At 34.0% G+C, this 21594-nt stretch overlaps 1 protein-coding gene and 1 long non-coding RNA gene across 2 annotated transcripts; one reads left to right on the top strand and one right to left on the bottom strand.

Annotated features, from left to right (window-relative positions):
* Window positions 1-3635: 3635 nt before the first annotated feature.
* Window positions 3636-6399, top strand: LOC111052730. The gene is made up of 3 exons (XR_002606187.2): window positions 3636-3774; window positions 4529-4708; window positions 4806-6399. It is a non-coding gene; the product is annotated as an uncharacterized LOC111052730 (long non-coding RNA).
* A 2420-nt stretch (window positions 6400-8819) lies between these two features.
* Window positions 8820-12738, bottom strand: LOC120354811. The gene is made up of 2 exons (XM_039442615.1): window positions 12512-12738; window positions 8820-9960 (listed from the first exon to the last, which is right to left on the bottom strand). Exons 1-2 carry the CDS (start codon window positions 12520-12522, stop codon window positions 9432-9434), a joined length of 540 nt encoding a protein of 179 aa, XP_039298549.1. The 5' UTR covers window positions 12523-12738; the 3' UTR covers window positions 8820-9431.
* Window positions 12739-21594: the final 8856 nt, after the last annotated feature.

The following is a 21594-nucleotide window of genomic DNA, read 5'->3' as shown; positions in this document are numbered from 1 at the left end:
GTGATTAACCTTCACTAACATGTATAACAAAATGGACAATACAAAATTCCAACAAACAAATTCCCGAAAAAGAGCACAATGAGCCTAGTTTCAGGAAAATTACAATTTTAACTGGAATAAATTTAATTTCAGACAAATACAAATTGACAAGAAACCTTGCTCTTAGAACAAGGCTACAACAAACTAAGTTGAGCATAGATCAGACCATTCTCAACATGCCAACATTGGACAAATACGAAACTGCTTAAATCCAATGTGTGTGAATTAATCAACAAATTACAAATTTAAATTCATCACGGTTCGGAGGCCCAGAAATGTTCTGAACAAAGCTCAGGCTAGAGCTACTAGAGGACTGTAATTTACTATTTATATAATCAAATACAAACAAGGAGCAAAATTTAATCTTCAATTTGAGCCAGGTTATTTGTACAGTTAAACTCTGCATTAATGAACAATAAAAAAGAGCAAAAACTCACCAGATTTAATCCAATTTTGTCTACTTGCCCTTCGAAGCCTTTATTAGGTGTTTTGGTCAGATTCAAGGTGGGAAGAAATCTGGGAAAAGAAAGGTTTGCTTCCGGGCTGCCTTTTCGCGTTGATTCTGTGTTCCAATTGCAGGTCAATGTTCGAACAAAGCTCAAATTGATTCTTTATAAATTCAAATCCGATTCAAATTAATTCAATTCAACATTATTTACGCTGTTATATTCATAATTCACACACACGACACTTAAACAATCATTTACAAGAAATTTCCGATCGAAATACATTACAAAATACAAATTTGGTCTTGCAACAAGACAACGGGCTGACATGACAAACCAAAATGTAAAGGGTTGTGTGGCAGCGAGTCCTAAGGCCTGCCACAAAGTAGACCCACGCTTATCCACAAAAAGCAACCCATGCCATGGGATGTTTTGTGAACCATTGCTATCGAATTATTCATAATCAATCAGCTGGCAAGTGGAATCATATGATTATGGGCATACAAGGAGAATCCACTAAGTCCAATGTGAATTTTTCAGGAAATCAATTTCTAATTTTTAACATCAATCATAATTTCCTTATAGTGATTTTTCACAAAATAGTTTCGTGCGAGGAGCTTGGTTGTCGGGTTTGGTGACAACAATCAAGCTCCTTGCACACTAGCGTCAACTACTCTCCCAGACAGTAAATCCCCTACTGGTTCAGAGGGGTCTAGTTGTCGGGACCACTAAGCTCCTCGGACGCTGACAGCAACTAGTCTCCCCGTCAGTCTCCCCTCTCAGGAGCTCAGTTGATGCCATCAGTAAATCCCCTCGAATGTGGTTTTAAAAGGAGATTTACTGTCGGGGAGACTAGTTGGGGCGTTCCCGTGGGAGCAAGTAGTGGTGCACCAGTCACGTGGTTTCTGGTTACTGCACTTACTCGAAGCCGTACATGCACCGCAGCCTCCCATGAACTCGAGTGATGGTTATGCCATAGAATGAAATAAAAGATGTACTTACGTCACGAGCATTTGCCTAGTCCGAGGCATGCGGCCGTGGTCGTGCGTTCGCCCGTCAATACGCTGTACACCCGATCCTCCTTGTGTACACCGAGGCGTGTACACGCCTCAAAAAAGAATACTAAAAAAAATTACTTCCCATGTTACACATACTGGTAACGGTAACTCAACTATTATAGTTGAGACAATATCTATCATCATAAAAATGAATCAACAACTATTTTTAAATGTAGACTAAAGACTGTTCTTTTATTCTGAATCATCAGTTATTATTTTAGTTATTTTTTGACTGAATTTTCAGTTTATCAGGTACAATAATAATTATTAGCCTATTCAAATTGTGTAAGACTCATTTATTTAAGAGAGAAAGCAATAGGAATGCAATATACACACATTAGAGCATCAGTTTATGAATGCAGAATGAACGAATGATTCAAAATTCTGAGGTGTAGTAGTCACGCTTGAATTCACACTGTATCTATGAAACCATGAGACAGCTCATGAAAGAGTGGATGAAGTATGTATGGTGAGGTAGACGTTATAATGGCAGTGAATAAAGATAGGAGAATAGCGATGCCGATTCTCTGCATCAATTAATTATATTTCAACACTGTCAAAAAAATAATTGGCATCGTTGTGGACCTAGAAAAAGATAGTACCACCGGCTTTGTCGAATGATAGCAAAACCAAAGTTGATCAAAAACTGCCATTATAACGTGGACCTCACTATAGCGCATTGTACTATAGTGAGGTCCACATTATAATGGCAGTGTACGATTGACAATATTGTTGCTGTCCTTTTCTATCATACAACAAAACAGATAGCACTATCTCTCTCTCGCTTTGCAATGTTGTCTATTTGCCAGAAATATTTTACATTCACTTTTGACAGTGACTGTACAAAACTGACTAAACAATTCTCAGCCACCATTTTTTTCTTCATTCTATCCAAATACTTGAGTACACAAGTCGTGTAATTGATTTAAAATGTATTTTTGAAAGAATGAAATTATTTTTAAACATTACCGTATGAGAAACACAAATTAAAATACCTGAAATGACATTTTAAAAGTTGTTAACTAATAATCCTAGTCTTCATCCATGCTTCAGTTAGCCTACCCGTATAGGTTAGACCTACTCGTACCGGTATAAATAATATTGAAAAGTTATTTCAGAATTAATCCATTGAAATTACTTATTTTTGAATAGGATTCCTATTTTTCTATTATTTTAAAAAGAAATTTGAGTAGAATATCTACCAAATAACTTAATTTCTGTTGTTTTGAAGTTCAGATTGGTGTATCACAGCTTTTTAAATTAGCCGCCATTTCAGATTTGTTTAGAAATAAAAATCTTATCTCAGTTATGAAAGCAAATTTTTGAATTAAATTATGAAAAAATATATTTCATTGATTAATTTGACAATAAATTGATTATTTTATCAAGGGAATGATAATTATTATTAGATTAAATTTAATGGGATGAATTGAGTAATAGCTGTGTACAACAAGCTTTGTCAGTGGCAAAATGGATATAGTGAGGTCCACGTTATAATGACAGTATTTGATCAACTTTGGTTTTGCTATCCTTTTCTATCATTCGACAAAGCCGGTGGTACTATCCTTTTCTTGGTCCACAACGATGACAATTGTGTTTTTGACAGTGTAGAAATATAATTAATTAATGCAGAGAATCGGCATCGCTATTCTTCTATCTTTATCCACTGCCATTATAACATGGACCACTATAAAGACTTGGCAACGTTTTTCTCCTATAGTGAGGTCCATGTTATAATGACAGTATTTGATCGACTTTGGTTTTGCTATCCTTATCTATCATTCGACAAAGCCGGTGGTACTATCCTTTTCTAGGTTCACAACGATGCCAATTATGCTTTTGCCAGTGTAGAAATATAATTAATTAATGCAAAGAATCGGCATCGCTATTCTCTTATCTTTATCCACTACCATTATAACGTGGACCTTACTATATCTTCCACTCTGCCATTATAACGTGGACCTCACTATATATACGATTGAATTCAAAGCGCCTGCGCCGTTGCTGAATACAAAGCACATGCGCCGTTGCTGCACATTTCACACTCTTGAGTCCCTCTACAACTCTACACTGTCAAGTTTGTTATTCCGTTCAAATTCCGTTGCAACTCGAGTTCGTATTGTAGTACTATGTAAACATCGGTGCAGACTGCAGAGTGCAGACTGCAGAGGTTACTGGTTAACCGAATCATACTGTGACCGAATGCTACAAAATAACAGACATGGATCAAGGTAAGTGCTTGTAATAATTGTCATTTCGTGATTTTCACAGTCATTTCATGATTATTATCTGTAAAATAGATCAAGTAAGTGAACTACAGCAAAATGTTTACAATACTGTATACAATTTCATTTTTTCGCTCTTTTGACGGTTTGATACACATGTGTGTACTTCAGGCTGCAATAGTAAATCATTCTATTATAGGTTAGGATTGCTTTTTTTCATAAAACTTTGCATTCAATCGTCATTTCTACGAAATGTTTAGTAAGTCATTCATCTGTCGGCTACATTTGACCGCGCGAGCGAACTCTGTATCTCAGCTATTTTTGGAGATATCGACACAATTTTTTTTACTTGAAAGAGGACAAAAAGTTGAAGCTGGAAAGCCCAAATTTTATAAAAGAATTTAAATTCGACCATTGAATATGATAATTTGAAAACACCTAAAATGCAGTCTGTGGACTCACTAGGGGAGATATTTGATAATATATTGAGGACATAAATATATTATATGGACCTATTTATTTACACAAATTACACATAATAGGCTTCAATACTTTAGAAATTAGCCTTTTTTACTCAACTTGTACGGTACAGTAGGCTATTACAAACATTAGCCTACAGGATTACCAAAAACTTATTAAGAGGCATATTATTTTGCTAATGAACCTATTTTATTAGTGTTATTCAATACAGATTGAAATGTATTACAATGTAATATGTTTTTTTTCACTTCTATTACATAGTGAACTGGTTTTTCCACAGCCCTGACAGATGAAGAGTTGCTGCGGATTCTAGATGATAGTGACTTCAGAATGAGATTCTAGATGAGGTTGAGGCTTCGGACCTGGAACGTGATAATGAGAATGATACTGCTGTAGATGATGGAGGCAACCAACTACAACCACAACAACAAACTCGGCCTATGAAATGAAAGGTGGCATTGTAAGTAGTTGTCCAATTCCTTTTTTAGTGTTGTCTGATTCAATGCATGCACATTTCAATCACACAACACTTATATTACTCCCTTTTGCATGTGAAGGATAACATTGGACGATACGAACAAAGATGTGCGACTCACCATCACCACACCAGATCAGCAAGGAACCTTGACATCCCGAGATGTAGACTTTCAAGGACTCAGGGATCATTTCCAATGTTGGCGCTGAAGCTCTTCAATCTTCTGCCTGAGGAGATAAGAAGGCTGGGGTCTTCTGACTTCAAGAGAAGGATGAGATGGAGGCTGACATCCAAGCCACTGTACTCTGTGGAAGAGTTCATACATGACGAGGGGACTGAGGCTGTCCACTGATTAAAAATAAGGCCTAAGCAACATTGACACAGCCTATCCAGCGACAACTGGTCAACGGCAACCTAGCGGTAATAGGTAATAACTTTGCAGGATGGATAACAAGGAGCCAGAAATCACAGATTTACCAGCGAGCTCAGAGGAGCCAAATAGACTTTGAAAGATTTTTTTAATAAATCAATTTTGACTTTTTTTGCTGAGCAAACAAATCTTTACTCTGTGCAACAAAACAATCATAATTCTGTAAATACTTCTGTCGCTGAATTGTTAAAATATACTGGAATTGAAATAATCATGGGTACTTTCAAGCTAGGCTCAGGCTAGAATGTATTGGAGTAGGGATGGGAAAATAGATGTTATTGCAGATGCTCTACCCCGAGACAGGTATTTTCAATCGAGGCAGAATATCCATTTTGCTGACAATACCTTTCCAAAACCAGATGATAAGCTCTGGAAAGTGAGACCCCTTATTGAGTCAGTAAAAAAAAGTGCTTAGAATTACCTTATTATCTGGCTGTCGATGAACAAATGATCCCCTTTGAAAGAATATGTCCTTTTAGACAATATGTCCCATCAAAGCCAAACCCTCTAGGGCTTAAAAACTTTGTCTTAGCAGCTCCAGCCAGATGGGTTGCTTTTGGATTTTGTAATTTATGTTGGGAAGGGACTGTACTGTATGTGATGCTGACCTCAAAGAATTAGGCTTGGGTGCATCAGTGGTCAAAATGCTAGCAGAAACCATACCAAATACTGGTTCACATGTCCTGTACACAAACCGATTTTTTACCAGTGTAAAACTCGCAGAATGCATGCTCCAAAAAATATTTCCATAACTGGTACAGTCATGAGAAACAGATTAGCTGGAGCTCAAATAAAATTAAAAGAGGATAAATCTCTTAAAAGAGGAGAGTGGTGTGAGCTGGCTAGGGAAGATGGCAAAGTAGGTGTAGTGTCTTGGAAAGACAACAAAGCTGTAACATTTCTTTCCACTTGTGTTGGATCTGAACCAGCTACCACCTGCAAAAGATGGTCTAAGAAAGCGAAAGCAAAAATTTACTGGTTGCAAATCAAGGTGCAGGGTACAGTGTGTAAAATGCAAATTGTATTTGTGTATCATGGGGAACAATTGCTTCAAGAAATATCACACGAAATAAAATTTTCCATTATTCTAATTCTCATTTATTGCTTTGATTTTGTATAATAATTATAATCATTTTTCCAACTCTAGAATTAAGTTATTTTATCTGATTTTAGAATAGAACTAGCGTATAAGTTTGTTCAAAAAACTATTGATTCAAGTAATAAAATTAATATTTAATTTGGATTATTTGTTATTGAATAATTTAAATATTATTAAATCCTATATTTCTATCTTTTTCATCAGTCTAGAATTTGCAGTTCAGCTATTCACTCTTTAGTTGACAAATTATATAGATCAGTATGAGATGCATATGACTCAAAAGGTTTTGGTGTCGTAACCGAAGGTACACATATGTGTACCACATTTTCCTGGAATACTGAAAATGGAAAAAAAGATTTCATGGTAAATATACTCTATAAGTTCATATCTGACCATAAATATTGGAATTTAACAAGAAGTAAGGTTGTGGGACTGAAGAGGATAATAAATTCTCTACACGTTTTGTTTTGTGGAATTTTGTGATATTCCCAACAGTTCCTAAGATATTCGCTCTTGAAGGTGTGTAATTGTTAAAATAACAGTTTTTTAAATCATTTTTTGCTCTTTCAGGGCTTATAACTCTTCAACAATGTATCGTATAAATCAATGCTTATTGTAGGTTTGTATAGCATTAAATTCTCTTTGAAATAATGTATTATTTCACTATTCCGAGTACTCGTTTAATTGCTATAGCAACTTCGAAAGGTTCCACACTTTCGACAGAGAGGATAAAGATATTCACTTTTGCTATATCTACCTACTAACTAGTCCAAATTAAGCAGCGAAGTCAAAAATTTTGTCACAGACACCACCTGTCAAATTTCATTGTCAAATGATCAATTGTTGCAGAATTCAAAATTTCACCCACTACATTAAAGTTGCTATAACAATGGATCGAAAACTTTGAATAGTGAAATAGTACATCATTTCAAAGAAAATTTAATGCTCTACAAACCTACGATAAGCATCAGTTATTATGATACATTGTTGGAGAATTATAAGCCCTGAAAGAGCAAAAAATGGGATAAAAAACTGTTATTTTAACAATTACACACGTTCAAGAGCGAATATCTCAGGAACTGTTGGGAATATTACAAAATTCCACAAAACAAAACGTGTAGAGAATTTATTAGGCTTCATTTTGGAATAGTTAGTTATGTGGGTTCAACGCATTGTTCTCAAGATATGAGCGTGGAAGCAAAAAGCTAAAAAATGCAACTTTTTTACCACCCTTATCCCCTTAGCACATGAGTTAGGAATTGGGACTTTCGATATGTTCTCCTCCAAACTAGTCTCAAAAAAGCTGCAAAGTCAAAAATTGTGTTCAAAACATTCCCCCCAAATTCCTTTGTCAATTGGTCTATTGTTGCAAAATTAGAGTTTTCATACTCAACACTAAAGCTGCTGCAACAGTTGTAGGAAAATGCGTAAAAGTGTGGAAATGGATTTTTCCCATGGATTTTTAAAAAGTTATAAGAGCAAAATTATAAATAAATTGGAGGTAAACGTGTTTAAAAAAAAGTCGCACTTTTAAGAGCGGATATCTCGAAAGCTAGAGAAGATTAAGAAAAAGTTGTGAGATGAATATTGTAGGAAATTATGTAAGCTTCAATTTTGCATATAACAGTTATGTCCGTAAGATATATAGTTTTCGAGTTATATGCGAGAAACCATAAAATGGTACCTTTGAACCAACCCCACCTTCTTAGCACAAGTGGTAGGCGTTGGGATGTGTTTACCTCCCTACTACCCTAAACAGAGCTGCGGGGTCGAAAATTGTCTTATAAACTTTTGCCTCTATACCTTCTTTCGAGCATTCATTGCCTGGACATTATCAGTACGTTTTCAGTACGGAAATAAATTGCAACGTGAAATCAGATATGAAATCGACGATCTAAACTTTATTAGGATGTCAACTTTGATAATCTACTGAATTAAAATCAACCAGTTATAGAAAAAAATGATACCGTAATGAGGGAAGCAATTACTCACAAGAGCGATTGGCCCTAACTTTGAGGTTCTTAGCATCGGGCGATTTATTTGTTGGCTTGCAATATGTATTCCTAATTTCAAAATTGATTATTTCTTATATAATCCCAGAAGTTTGTGACGCTCTTATCAAAGCACTAAAGAAAGGACTTTATAAAGGTGAGTACCATACTTGATAATAATAAGTATTGACTGGGCTCCAGTAGTAGAGCAGTCGCTACAGAGTGCAAAGTGCATGTTCTGAGAGGTGCTCTGTTATTAAAAAAGTTAACCTAAATATACATTGCAACATTCACTTTTCATTCTATGGTTACTGATTATTGAAAAACAAAAAAAATATCAAGTACCTATATACATTTTATTCTATCACAACACAACTCTTGGAGAGTAGAAAGTAGGTTTGTTGTAATAAAATAAAATATAAAGGCTATGCTAAATTTGTAAAGATTCATGTTACTTTTACATAGTAGATCAAGTGACAGCAGTTATTTGAGAAAATAGAAAAATAGTTTGGACTTAATAGATTTTGGAACTGTAATTTGGAAAAGGAGTTTAGGAATGCTTTATTATTATGAAATCAGATCAGGTACCAAGATCATGAGCTACAAAATATTACCTTATTCAGCATAATAAATGTTTATTTTATTTTCAAGAATAAGTCAATGTTATAAAATTAGATTTAGAATAATAAATATTCATTTTTTCTTAAAAAAATGTAATCAGATAAAATGTTTATATTCTCTAATGTCATCATTAACTTCTAATGAATTGATAAAGTAGTGAAATTTACAATCATTTGCTGAAATACAAAAAATTGAAAACATTCAGAAGTTTCATTATAAAAATTAATTGAAATAACAAAACGAAAATACAGTAATAATAATATCATAGAAATTTAAAAAAATGAATAGTTTGTTTTCAGGTTTGCATCATGTCACAGCCCAAAATATTTTTCAAAATATTGTTTATTGACTTGGATAAACAACATTATATTATTATAATCCTATTGCGATATCAGATTGAGAATTTTTCATTATTAAACCTGCAAACTTAGTCATGTGGACATAATGCACAATGGTACTGAATCAACAATATTAATATAAAACATGAAAATAATATATACATATTCAAAGACCTTATACATATATAACTATGATACAATAAAACATACCTATCCTAGCCTATTACAGCTACAACTCCTCCTGGTGGTCGATCATGTGCATTGCCTCATCAAGATTAAATGTAATTGTATGATGTGTTGTGGGAGGAGGAGGAGCAGGCATCGTAGATGTTCTACGGTAATTGTAATGTAGGGTTGTAGTTGACGGAGAGGGATTGTGGGATGTTGAAGGATGATTGATTGCCGAGGAAGTTGAGGGCATTGCAGGTGAGGAGCTTATAAGATGGTTGAACCCCCCAGTGTCAGCTTTGAATAGCACATCCAATATATCTCTTTTCACATAAGGAAGAATCTCATTGGCAACGTGCAGCGCAAATGAATTGAAAGAATCTTCAATTGGAACATTACTGCTAGATTTTTCTAATATTTCAAATGCCACCAAAAACATTTCATTCTGGTGGGTCTGATGAACGTTTTCTTTCTCTTTTTTGTGCTGGTTCTTCAGCCAAAGAATGAGACTCTTCAGTAGGCCTAATTTCAGGAGCTGGCTCTTCCACACCCAGTTGCTGAGATGCAGCTCCCTCTTCTGGATTGCCATCCTGTAGAAAAAATATTACAGTAATTTATTAATATATATATATATATATATATATATATATATATATATATATATATATATATATATATATATCATCTTCAAGTGAAGAATGGGGATCGATATCAAAGGAATTTGAAGAAAAATGGAATTTCCCCCATATACTGGGGGCAATGGATGGGAAACATGTCCAGCTACAAGCACCATGGAACAGTGGCACTGAATACTACAATTAGGATACAAACATTTTTTTAATATTGTACTATTTGCCTTGGTTGATGCCAATTAAAATTTTCTGTATGTAAATGTTGGCAGTCCTGGAAGATTCTCAGATGGTGGTGTTTTTAAAAATACTAAGCTGTATAGAAAACTAGAAAATAGGACACTTAATATCCCCAGTCCAAAACCATTACAAATTCCTTACAGAATTGAAGTTCAATACTTCATCTTGGGGGATCAAGCTTTAGAACTTAATGAATACACTATGACATAATTTAGAGGAACTCCACATGCAGGTTCAATTGAACGAATTTTCAATTATAGATTGTTCAGGGCACGCAGGGTAATCGAAAATACCTTTGGTGTAGTCAGTTCAGAGTTTTAGGTTTTGTTGAAGCCCATACAACTTCAACCAAAAAAAGCCAAAATTGTAGTTTCAACTGTTGAATATTTAGGATAAAGAAAGGAAAAAAGATGTTGTCGAATTCCACTACATCTTTTTTCCTTTCTTTATCTTAATATGGAGAAGTTCCACAATATCTCTGTTAAAAGTGTTAAATTTGTTGAATATTTATTTATTCATCATTTACAATCAACTCAAGGACAAAGAAACAGACTACAGTCCAAAACTTCTTTTCATCATGTATGTTGTATTTACACAACTGCCAGGTAGAGCGCTTTATCTCATATACATTTCCAGGTATACCTGTCAACAATGCTCATTGTATTTTGAAAAACACCCAAGTCTTAGCTTCAATTATCATCATCATCATCAACTCCATTGTCATCACATTGAGATTTCGCACAATGATACCGGATGCGGCAGCAAAACTTCCTTTTTTAATGTGAACGCCATTCAGTCAGCTAATGTCTCAGTAGAGCGAAATTGGTCTCGTTAGAGAGATCCTCTCAAAACAAAATTTGTAGACCCTTGCTAAACTTCTGTACCAAATCTGAACATGATCTATCAATTAGTTCTTGAGAAGGCGTAGAAAACGCTCAAAACCATGGAAATTGAGCGCTATTTCAAGACCCTCCTAATAAAACATTTTTATACCTCCTGTGTACCAAATTTGAACATTTTCTCTCAATTAGTACATGCAAAATGTGAGGAAACGAAGAAAAAAGCGTTCATGTTAAAATTACGAAGTTTCTTCTCTGCAAGCACTGACTCTACTGATTCTAATCGACAAATTGGCAACAGAACTTCCATAAGGATGAGATGTAGGCTGGCATCCAAGCCACTATACTCTGTGGAAGAGTTCATCCTTGACGAGGGGACTGATGTCATCCACTGATTAAAAATAAGGCCTAAGCAACATTGACACAGCCTATCCAGCGACAACTGGTCAACGGCAACCTAGCGGTAATCTACTACCTCCAAACACGGAAAAAAGTAGTGATTAATCACGATTAAAATTTAACCGGCTTTTGTGCAACCGGCACCAGGCACACACCAAATATAGAAACCTCACTTTTTATAATCAGTTTTATTGTGATGTGCATAACATTTTGAACGACCAATAAATTATTAAATACATAGTATAGGCTAGTATTTTTCCTTTATAAAATTTGTTTTTACAAACCTGATATTATTAACATTTAAAATTGTATAGGCCTTTAAATATTGAAAAAATGGTCAATCTATACTTACTACAAAGTTTGACCTTATTGCTTTAATTATTCATATTCTTATTATTTCATCAGCTGCATGCTTTGAATTCTACATAAAATATAAAATTATTTTATTTCATTCTGTTCCAGACTTCTACTGCATTAGGTGAGTTTCACGTTTTGCATATTAATTTCATATAATAGGAAATGAGCTAATTCATTACAATTTCAAGTTTCAAATAATCATTTTTATATTGAATGCATACAGCATTGGTCTATACCGCAATAATCTTTCTCAAGTGAAAAGTCAATTATCTTACTTTACAACTTGAAATTTCCTAAGCTAGAAATCCTAAAAAGCTCTGATCCAACAATTATTGTTGTTTTGATAGCTATAACTACCGTATGTGATTATACTATTATTTTCTGAACTAAAATTCATAATTTGATCATTAAAACTGCAATTGGATAAAAATTATTTGTATTTTTACATCAAAATACTAATTAATTTAACATAAATTGTAATAATAGGTACCTAATAAGATTTACTGAGATTGATATTATTTAAAACCATTAGCTTATATGTTTCTTCAAAATAAGGTTAGTTTTCAAACAGCTATTTTTAACATTAAAATTGAATTGAATTTTATTAAAATAGGCAAGCGCGTATTATTTTTTATCATCCTTCATTGAAAAAAAAATTGATGTCAGCAGTCACTCACCGACTAGACATTTTCCCAAACTTGAATAGCACATTCCATTATATTTCCACTAGGTAGGCCTAATCAAAGGCGTAACTCTAGGTCCAGTCTACCTGTCATCAAATTTACACAAATTAAACGTCGGTCACAATTGTTTTTAAATTTAAAGCAGCACAAATTTGTATACAGTGTCATTTTGTATAATCTATACTATACCGTGTCAGCCATGTTTGCATGTAGGTCGATACAGTAGATACTTATCGATGTACTGATTTGATCCCTAAATCCTTCCAGAATATTATTGTTATTTGTCATTTAAAAAATATATCTAACCTCCTAACCTACTTCCAACCTTTGAAACATCAATAAACATAATCAACCTGGACCCCAACTCCTTCAAGCATATTGTAATCCCTAACCAAAACCCAACCCCCTAACCTAACCTAACCTTTTAAACACAACTCAACCTGATCCCTAATCGACGTAATTCTAGGTCCAGAGGTGTGTGAAGAGTCTTGAACAAAGTGAGTTTAGTAAAACTATTTTTTTTCAAATTTATGAGTGGCCGCGGTTTAATTTTTGTAATAAAAATAACATACTTCCAATCAAAAATTTGATGTCAGATATAATGGCATTACGTGGACCTTAGCCCGATATGATTATGGTAGGCTGTATCAGTTAATTATAACTCTCAGAGGGGTCTGTTATGTTTCTAATTAACAAATTAATTCTCTCTTAAATATTTAAAAGGTTCAAGGAATTGAAAAATAATTATGGATGAGGCTTATCACTATTTCATTTTTATTCGTAAAAAATATCAGTACCGTACAGCTATTATGCATTTTAGGCTAGAATAAAATTATATCTTGATAATTTCAAATTGTGCAATAATTTTGTTGCTTGTGAAGATTTATCTATCACGCTTCTCTACTGAACTATTATTTCATTTCATAAAATCTACTCACCTCTCAAATCTGTGACTTTTGAAGGTATAATGTAGGTAGCTTACCTACTTCAATGTAGTAGCCTAGTTCAATATAGGCCTACTGCATGTTGCATATTTCCAAATAAATCTCGTTAATCAATTAACGTTACTAGCATTATTACAGAAAGATACAATATTAGCCTATATCTTGAAGAAAGTTTGTAGGCCTACTCTATGATAGGCTATAAAAAATTTTAGTACCAAAGATCAATTATTCTTGAATAAATCTTGTTGTGTTCCAGATTCAGAATATGGAAAACGGTGATATGTGTAAGTAAAACTAAATATTTTCAAAATATTATATATACTGTATCATATAAAGTAGTTGTTTAATTCTGATATTTAGCTTATTACTATTTACTATTCCGTAACTTACTAAGTACAAACAGTAACTTATTTTTAATGTGTGTTTATTATGATTCAATAGTTATTGGTTTTTGAAAAAGGGTACCGGTACCGTAACTCATCTTTGACGAAACATACAAGCAGATTCAAACAAACAAACGCTATAAATGTTATATAATTTAATTTTGATGAATGCTGATCTTATTCATCTGGAATATGAAAAATTAAGTACCGTAGGCCTACCTTTTTTGAAACTTTACTACATGTTACGACATAGACTATTAATTCCATTTTCGAATGCTTTAAAAAGCACTCGAAAATTGCATTAACATGTCGCAACATGTAGTGAATAAAAGTTTCAAAAAATTGTACTTTGATTTTTATTTTAAGATACGGTAGCCTATAAATAATATAGGGGTACGTCTATATCTATTGTTGTTCGAGTCTGCTTGTATGATTCATTAAATTTATTGAATATATTCATATAATTTTTATCTGTAAAAGAGATAAGTTATTGAAAAAGCTTTGGATTGGAAAAAAAAAATTTAAGTTTTTTCTCATAGTATTTTTTACTGACGAATAGGCCTGATAATGAAAATAATAGTCTTATAGGTACTAAATGATCAGAATAAATTCTTATTGCAAGTATATTTAGTTTTTCACGCTTGATTCAATGTTTATTTTTGCCGGAAGATGCCCACACTCATGCATATTCTATAAGAGGCTATTGTGCTTGAAAAATATGGTATGATAGATGATATTACAGTCTATATGATTTAGGAATTTGATCATATTAGTAGCCTATATATTGTAACCTATGACTTATCTGACATCAGTTTATCAAAGGATAAAGTCATACGGTACCTGACCGTGAGCTATCTATAAGTTCTCAAAGTTAACACAGCTGCAAGCTTGAAGCTCACGCGGTAATAAGGCTCTATAAGATTCCTACACTATAGAATATGATATAATCAGCTTTTCTTCCTATTCAACTATTCTTTCTTTACTGTCAATTCAAATAAGACCTCAGTATACTGATTAACGTATTTCTATTTTCAGACATGAACTTGCGTAAGAGGACATTGTTCTTCAAGAACAATGTCCCAAAAAAGAGGATGCGGCGGAATGGGTGAGTACTATTGGCATTATTCCAAGTTTTCTAAAATAATAATCAGGAACCCTAAAGGCCGCCGTCCACAGTCGAACAAAAAAGTTTGCTCCAACTTGGAGTTTGCGCAGATTGTTTTATCATGGATAGGACTGTTTGATGATTGCGCAATCGGTTCGAGTTATGGTTCTAAACTTTCAGACTTGCTTAACGATCTGTTTGATCGTGGATGGTGGAATCTACGAGTATGCGCAAACTTCAGATCAGACTATTCCTTTTATTTCCTTTTATTGAATCATTGAAACTATAAGTGAGAATATAGACTTTTCCTTCACCTTACCTTCCTTAAAAGGTCTCCAGAAATTACAGTCTGTATAAAATAAGTTGAGACTTTGCCCTCCATTCAAAGAAATTACAGGGTTGCCGAATCGAAAATTGCAACATTCTCAAATTACTAATTTAACGTCAGAATTGGATGTAGAATGTCATCCGCAATAACCTAGTAGTGCTAAAAAAGTTTCAGGGTTGAAGGATTAAAAGAAAATTCACCTTTTTTGATGAAATTGGAAACAAAAATTTGAATAGGCTATCACTTCTCTCAAAATCATTGGGCGTCGTAATGCGTAAGAATTTTATATCAAAAGAATGGAGAGAATGTCTTCTTCCTATTGGTGTCTGGATCATTTTTATCCGACCTATGATTATTTTTCTATAAATGATAATGTTCGTCAATATTGAGACATTTCGAGCAGAAAACATGACATTTTTGATATGTTAAAAACTTTTTTGTTCCTAAATACAAGTTGGCAGTGGAATAAAACGTTTCTCAGAAATAATTGAAATTATTTTTCCAATGTCAAAAATAGTCGAATAACTATATTAAATATAATATGGTAATATAACTTGAAAACTCTTTATGATTTTTTGGGGACAAAATTTTACTTTTTACCCTGTAAAATATGTTTACAATTAACAAATACTGATATTATTGGCACATTGTTGTAGAATATTCTATAATTTTAATAAGATTAAACATAACTTGACAACATATACTGTATGAAGTGATCAAGTATTTGTCAAGTTTCATTCAGTCTGGTAAAATTTATCCAAGAACGACAAAAGTAGTACGTACAAAAATTTGTTTTAATGTAACTGGCTTTACTCAATTTAATTTTCATCTGAATTGAGTATTATTTACTTGTGAATTATCGATATCATTTCAGGCTTGTTTTGTGAAGGCCTAATGAGAAGGCATCATGAGTATTATTGGAAAGTAAATAGGAGCAGCTAATGAAATTCTATGTTTTTCTTAATTTAGTTTCAAGCTGACGATTTTGAAATATGAAAATATTAGTATCTAAGTGGGGTTTCACACCAAAGCTGGGCCGAGCCGAGACGAGCCGATCCTGCATGCGTGCTAACTATGCAGGATTTAGTCGGGAGCATTCAAATCAACTCTGGGTTGAGCCGAGCGGTGCTGGGCCGAGCCGAGCGGATTTGTGCAGTCGACTTGACGCCCAACTCGATCGTTTTCAGCCAAGCGGATTCTGCCTTTTTTCAGTTTAGTTCGATCTTCCCACATATTGAGTTCTCACTACAAGGCTAGAAAACCTACTGAGTGAATCGGCTTCAGTGCGAATGCAGGCAGATTCCGCTTGGCCGATACGCCTCCGGCCGATTCCGCTCGGCTCGGCCCGGCCCAGCTTTGGTGAGAAATGGGCCTTAGGATATCATATTATTCATGTCTGTGTACAAATAAAGAGAAACTGGTTGAATTAGTCGCATTTCTATCACCTCACTATGAACATTAACTTTCATTCAACTTGTCCGGTCAATAAGTGGTTGTATAGAATGAAAAGTGGAAAACAATTTTTGACCCCGCAGTTCTATTTGGAGTAGTGAGGAGGTAAATATATCAAAAGAACTCACCCCTACCTCCTATGCTAAGGAGGTGGGGTGGTTCAAAGGTACCATTTTTGCATATAATCTCGATAACTATGCGTCAAGACATTAATTTTCTTTTCAAAATTAAAGCATACATATTTTTCTAGCATACATTTTCTAGCATTCATCTCTGAACTTTCCTCATAGCTCTCATAGTTTTCGCGGTATCCGAGCCTTAAATTGTGCGTTTTTTAAAAAATATGTTTTGCTCTTCTTGGCCTCATACCTTTTCAATGATTGATTCAAAAATGCTGATTTTGAGATTATGGAGCAAAAATTCACTTTAATTTTAACTTATGTATATTTTCTCTATTCCATGCATTTTTCCACGCCACATGCAGCAGTTTTATTGTTGAATTCTATTAAATCTTCACAATTGATAAATAAATTTGGAGGGAATGTTTAGAACCTGATTTTTGACAGTAGGGTTAAAAATGACAGTAAATCGTCGGATCATACCCCAAATTATATACCTCAAACCATACCCCAAATTCCACCTCAAATCTTGAGAAAATGACAATTCATCTTAAAAATCATACTCCCCAAAAAAGATTGGAAATAAGAGTAAATCCTTCAATCATACCTCAACCCATACCCTCCAAAAAATTATGAGCTCATCCTCAAAAAAGGTGACAATCACCCCTCCCTCAGCACCTTCCAGTCATATGGTGAGAGGAGTACTTACACAGAGAGCATTTACACAACAGTGTTTCCAAGCTCCCTTATCAATATTCTTGGGATTGTTCCTGGAAAGAAAAAACATGAATATCATTTTTAAACCATCCGAAAATCCTCAGTTACTCACAAAACTACCATTTTTTTCACTCACAATTTTTTTCTAAATAATGGCTGAACATGGGAGTGAAACTATAAAACTAGACAGAGCTATGACAACTAGACAGAGCTACAAGAAAATACAACTAGACAGAGCTATGACAACTAGACAAGAAAATTATGACAATTTTTAAAATTCATAAAACAAAATGGTGGCAGTTTGAAAATTTATTTCTTGAATAAACAAAAAACGTTCGATTTGAAAAAATACAAGAATAACTTTATCAAGTAAATTTGATTAAAAATCGATTGACACCTTATTTGTCAAGATTGAGTGAATATTAAGTGAGATGTCAGCTTAAGTGATAGTTGACCACTGAAGGTTTGTTGCAGTACACACCAAGGCATGCTGATGAAGTAACCTCAATAATGCAACAATCTCCATTTGCATTGCATGTTATTGGTAAGCGATTTTAGATTATTTCAAACAATAATATACCATTAAATAAAACCTTTGAAGGTAGGTCACCTATCACTAAAGCTGCCATATCTCACCATATTTATTCGTCCAGTTTGAAAAAATGAGGTGGCAATCGATTTGTAATTGGATTTACCAAAAAATAAGTGAAAAAACAAAATTGCAGCTGTGTGCGTGACTAAGGACATTCGAACAGTTTGAAAATGATATCTAGATGCGTTTCGTACCCAGGAAAACTGGCACAAGAATACTGGTAGGGAGTTTAGAAACACTATGTATATCAAGGTATGTATGCAGGGGGTAATTCATATGGCTTCAGTGCTGAATTTGAGAACTGTTAGCGCATGGGTTATTCGTTAGCATAAACTAGATGTTTTACTGGTTGACCCAGGTTAGTGTTTAGCTTCGACCATCATTGTCACAAGTGAGATTGATTGGAGGATTTTCATCCTTTTTTGAGAATGAACTCACGATTTCGTCATGGGGGGGGGGGTTTATGATTTAACTCTCATTTTCACTCTATTTTCGGGGTATGATTGAGGATTGTCATTTTCTCACGATTTTCGAGGTAGGATTTGGGGTATGATTTGAAACTGTAATTTTTACCTTACTTGTTGACTTTGCAGTTTTGTTGGGACTACAGGAGGTGATTGTAGAGTCCCTATCCTCACATCTGGTGCTAGATGAGGGTGCTTTAAAAGTTGAATTTCCTCATTTTTGCTTACACGCTTATACTCGTATCCTGGGAACAATGTGCTCAACTGACATGACTAACATGTATGAATTTCCTACAAGTTTTTTCTAGTAGAGTTTTGTGATCAACAGTTCTTGCGTTATATGCTCTTGAAACTATCAACTTTTCAATGATTAACCCAACTATTAACTCTCTCTAACAATGCATCGCAAAAATTAATAATATACCTTATTAGAGAATTTAATTCTCCTCAATTTTATGTATTATTTAATGCCTTTCTCCAATTTTTATAGCAGCTTTAGTTTTGGGGGTAAATTCTTCAGATTTGCAATCTTTACATTTTAAACGGCCACTATTTTGTTTTATGAATTTGAGCAATTGTCATAATTATTTTAGCTGTGTCTAGTTGATGTAAATGTTTGTGCAAAGTTCCACTTCTGCATGTTTAGCCAGTATTCTGAAAAAGAATAGTAAGTGAAAAAATAGAATGGCGGTTGTATGAGTAACTATAATGACTCGGAGTTTTAAAATGGATTTTATATATATTTCTTACCCAGAAACAATGCTCTAGAATTTTATGGGTAGGGAGTCCAGAAGCACTAGATCTATAGTATGTTATGACAAGATACATGTCTGTACCTATTATGTATTTACCTAAATAGCAACTGTGCAAATATTGATTGATTTATTTATTTATTTTGTGCTGCAGACCACAACCCCCGCTCCCACCACCCTTGCCACCGCGGCCGCCTCCACCTCCACCAACGCCACGGCCTACTCGTAAGTACACCACAACTTACAACCAAATAATACATATATTCATTTTGAATGTTATTCAAATATTTGAAATAATTTTCTTCTAAATTTTGTTTGGTCCATCCTAAATTTTTATTTGAAAATGAGGTACCTTTTTAACAATTCTAAGCTTTTTTTACTACAATAACTAAACCATATTAGGCAAGTCTTTATGCAAACAGCATGAGTTCCAATATTCAGTTTTATTTAAATAATTGTGAAAATATTTTTTTTCAAGATTTGAGGTCAATGAAATAGCTACATATATTTTGTATTATCTTGTAAAACCAAAAACAGAGATGAATCTGTGACCAACTAGAGAATCTTAGTCAGTGGAAGGTATGTTTCTTGACAAATTTAAAAATTCAGGTCATAAGATAATAGACTGAATGTTTTTCTTTTCTTCAATGTTGTTTCCATCACGAACTGCTTATTATCAAATAATAACTTTTTTGCTATCAATAAGTTTTTAATAAACTTCTTTGCTAGTCGTTCTTTTTAATAGCAAAAAAGTGTTTCTTTTTTAGAAAAAAGGAAGATAGAAATGGAAAGGGAGGATGGCCAGGCGAAAAAGAGACAAATGGTTAAGTGAGTAGTACCAAAATAATTTGATAACAGAACCAACAATATTGCAAGAGATTATCCCGACTCTTGTACCTCTTCTCATGCTCTGATCATATTCTAGCCTTTACCTTTTTTTTATTCTCATGAGATACTGTATATGTATGAAATGGTTCTTGTTCTAGAAAATTTAAGGCTCTTATTAATAGTCACAATTTTCCAATAAGAATTTATGATCCACCTTTTTGTAAATGTTTTTTAAGATGATATACGATATAATATTTGGAGATTTTAAATTATTTCATGTAGGGTGTTTCATTCTATTGGGTGGCTCGTTGGAGTAAGTGATAATGCGCCGGTCAAGAGAACCAGAGTTCGAATCTCGACCGGGGCAAAAGGTTTTCAACCACAGCACAATCACATAGATACGGCCACCCTGTCCTTCGGAAGAGACGATAAGTCGTCGGTCCCGACTACCTAAATAGTAGTATTCATCTCTCATCATCATCTCTCTCACTCATTACCCACGCACAAGCCAAAGAGCTTATGTGGGCATCACCCTCAGTATTATTATTATTTTTTTAATTTTGAAAAATGGCTACAAGCTGTCAAATCAAGATTGTCAAGGAGCGTAAATTTGAATGGTGATTCAACTGCAATAACTGGTCTTGATGAAAGTTCATTCCTTTCAACTAATAACATTAAGGAAATCTGCCTAAGCAGTAGGTTACGATGATTCAGAACAGGTGAGGGCTCAATGATTGACCTTGAAAAACACCTCTCCTACATGCAACCAAACCAGTTGACACCGTTCTCCGCTGTGCTGTGATCAAAAAACGGGTCTTCCAGAGTGGGAGTAGATCTTGAAGGCACCTCACACTATCTGGTGGTAGAGCAAGGCATTGAAGTAAGTGCACTATGAGTTGATATCAAATGCTATCAAATGCCTTGTTATAATCTATCCAGGCCATAGACAGGTTCCGCTTGTATTGGTCAACATCCTGCATGATGCACCTATCTGCAATAAGGTTCTCCTTGCAACTTGCCATGCCATTTTTACTACCCCTCTGCGCAAATATCTGCTGCCACACTGGCTGATTGTGATGTAAATTACGATCACATATTATAATCCGTGTGAGAATCTTGTAACATACATTTAGACAGGTGATTGGCCCTATAACTGCCTAGACTGGCTATTATTATTATTATTATTATTATTATTATTATTATTATTATATTATTATTATTATTATTAATATTATTATTATTATTATTAATATTATTATTATTATTATCATTATGTATCTTTTGTCTCCATTTTACTGGGCAAGAAGGTGTCATTGGCTATCAAGCAAAATTACACCTTTTTACTTTCCTTGCCCTATTACCAATAGGTAAGGAAAGTATTGCTTTCCAAAAA

This window comes from Nilaparvata lugens, chromosome 1, assembly GCF_014356525.2.
Source record: "Nilaparvata lugens isolate BPH chromosome 1, ASM1435652v1, whole genome shotgun sequence".
NCBI classification, from domain to species: domain Eukaryota; kingdom Metazoa; phylum Arthropoda; class Insecta; order Hemiptera; family Delphacidae; genus Nilaparvata; species Nilaparvata lugens.
The sequence above is the reverse complement of the archived record's forward strand: the minus strand, read 5'-3'. Positions and strand labels throughout refer to the sequence as shown.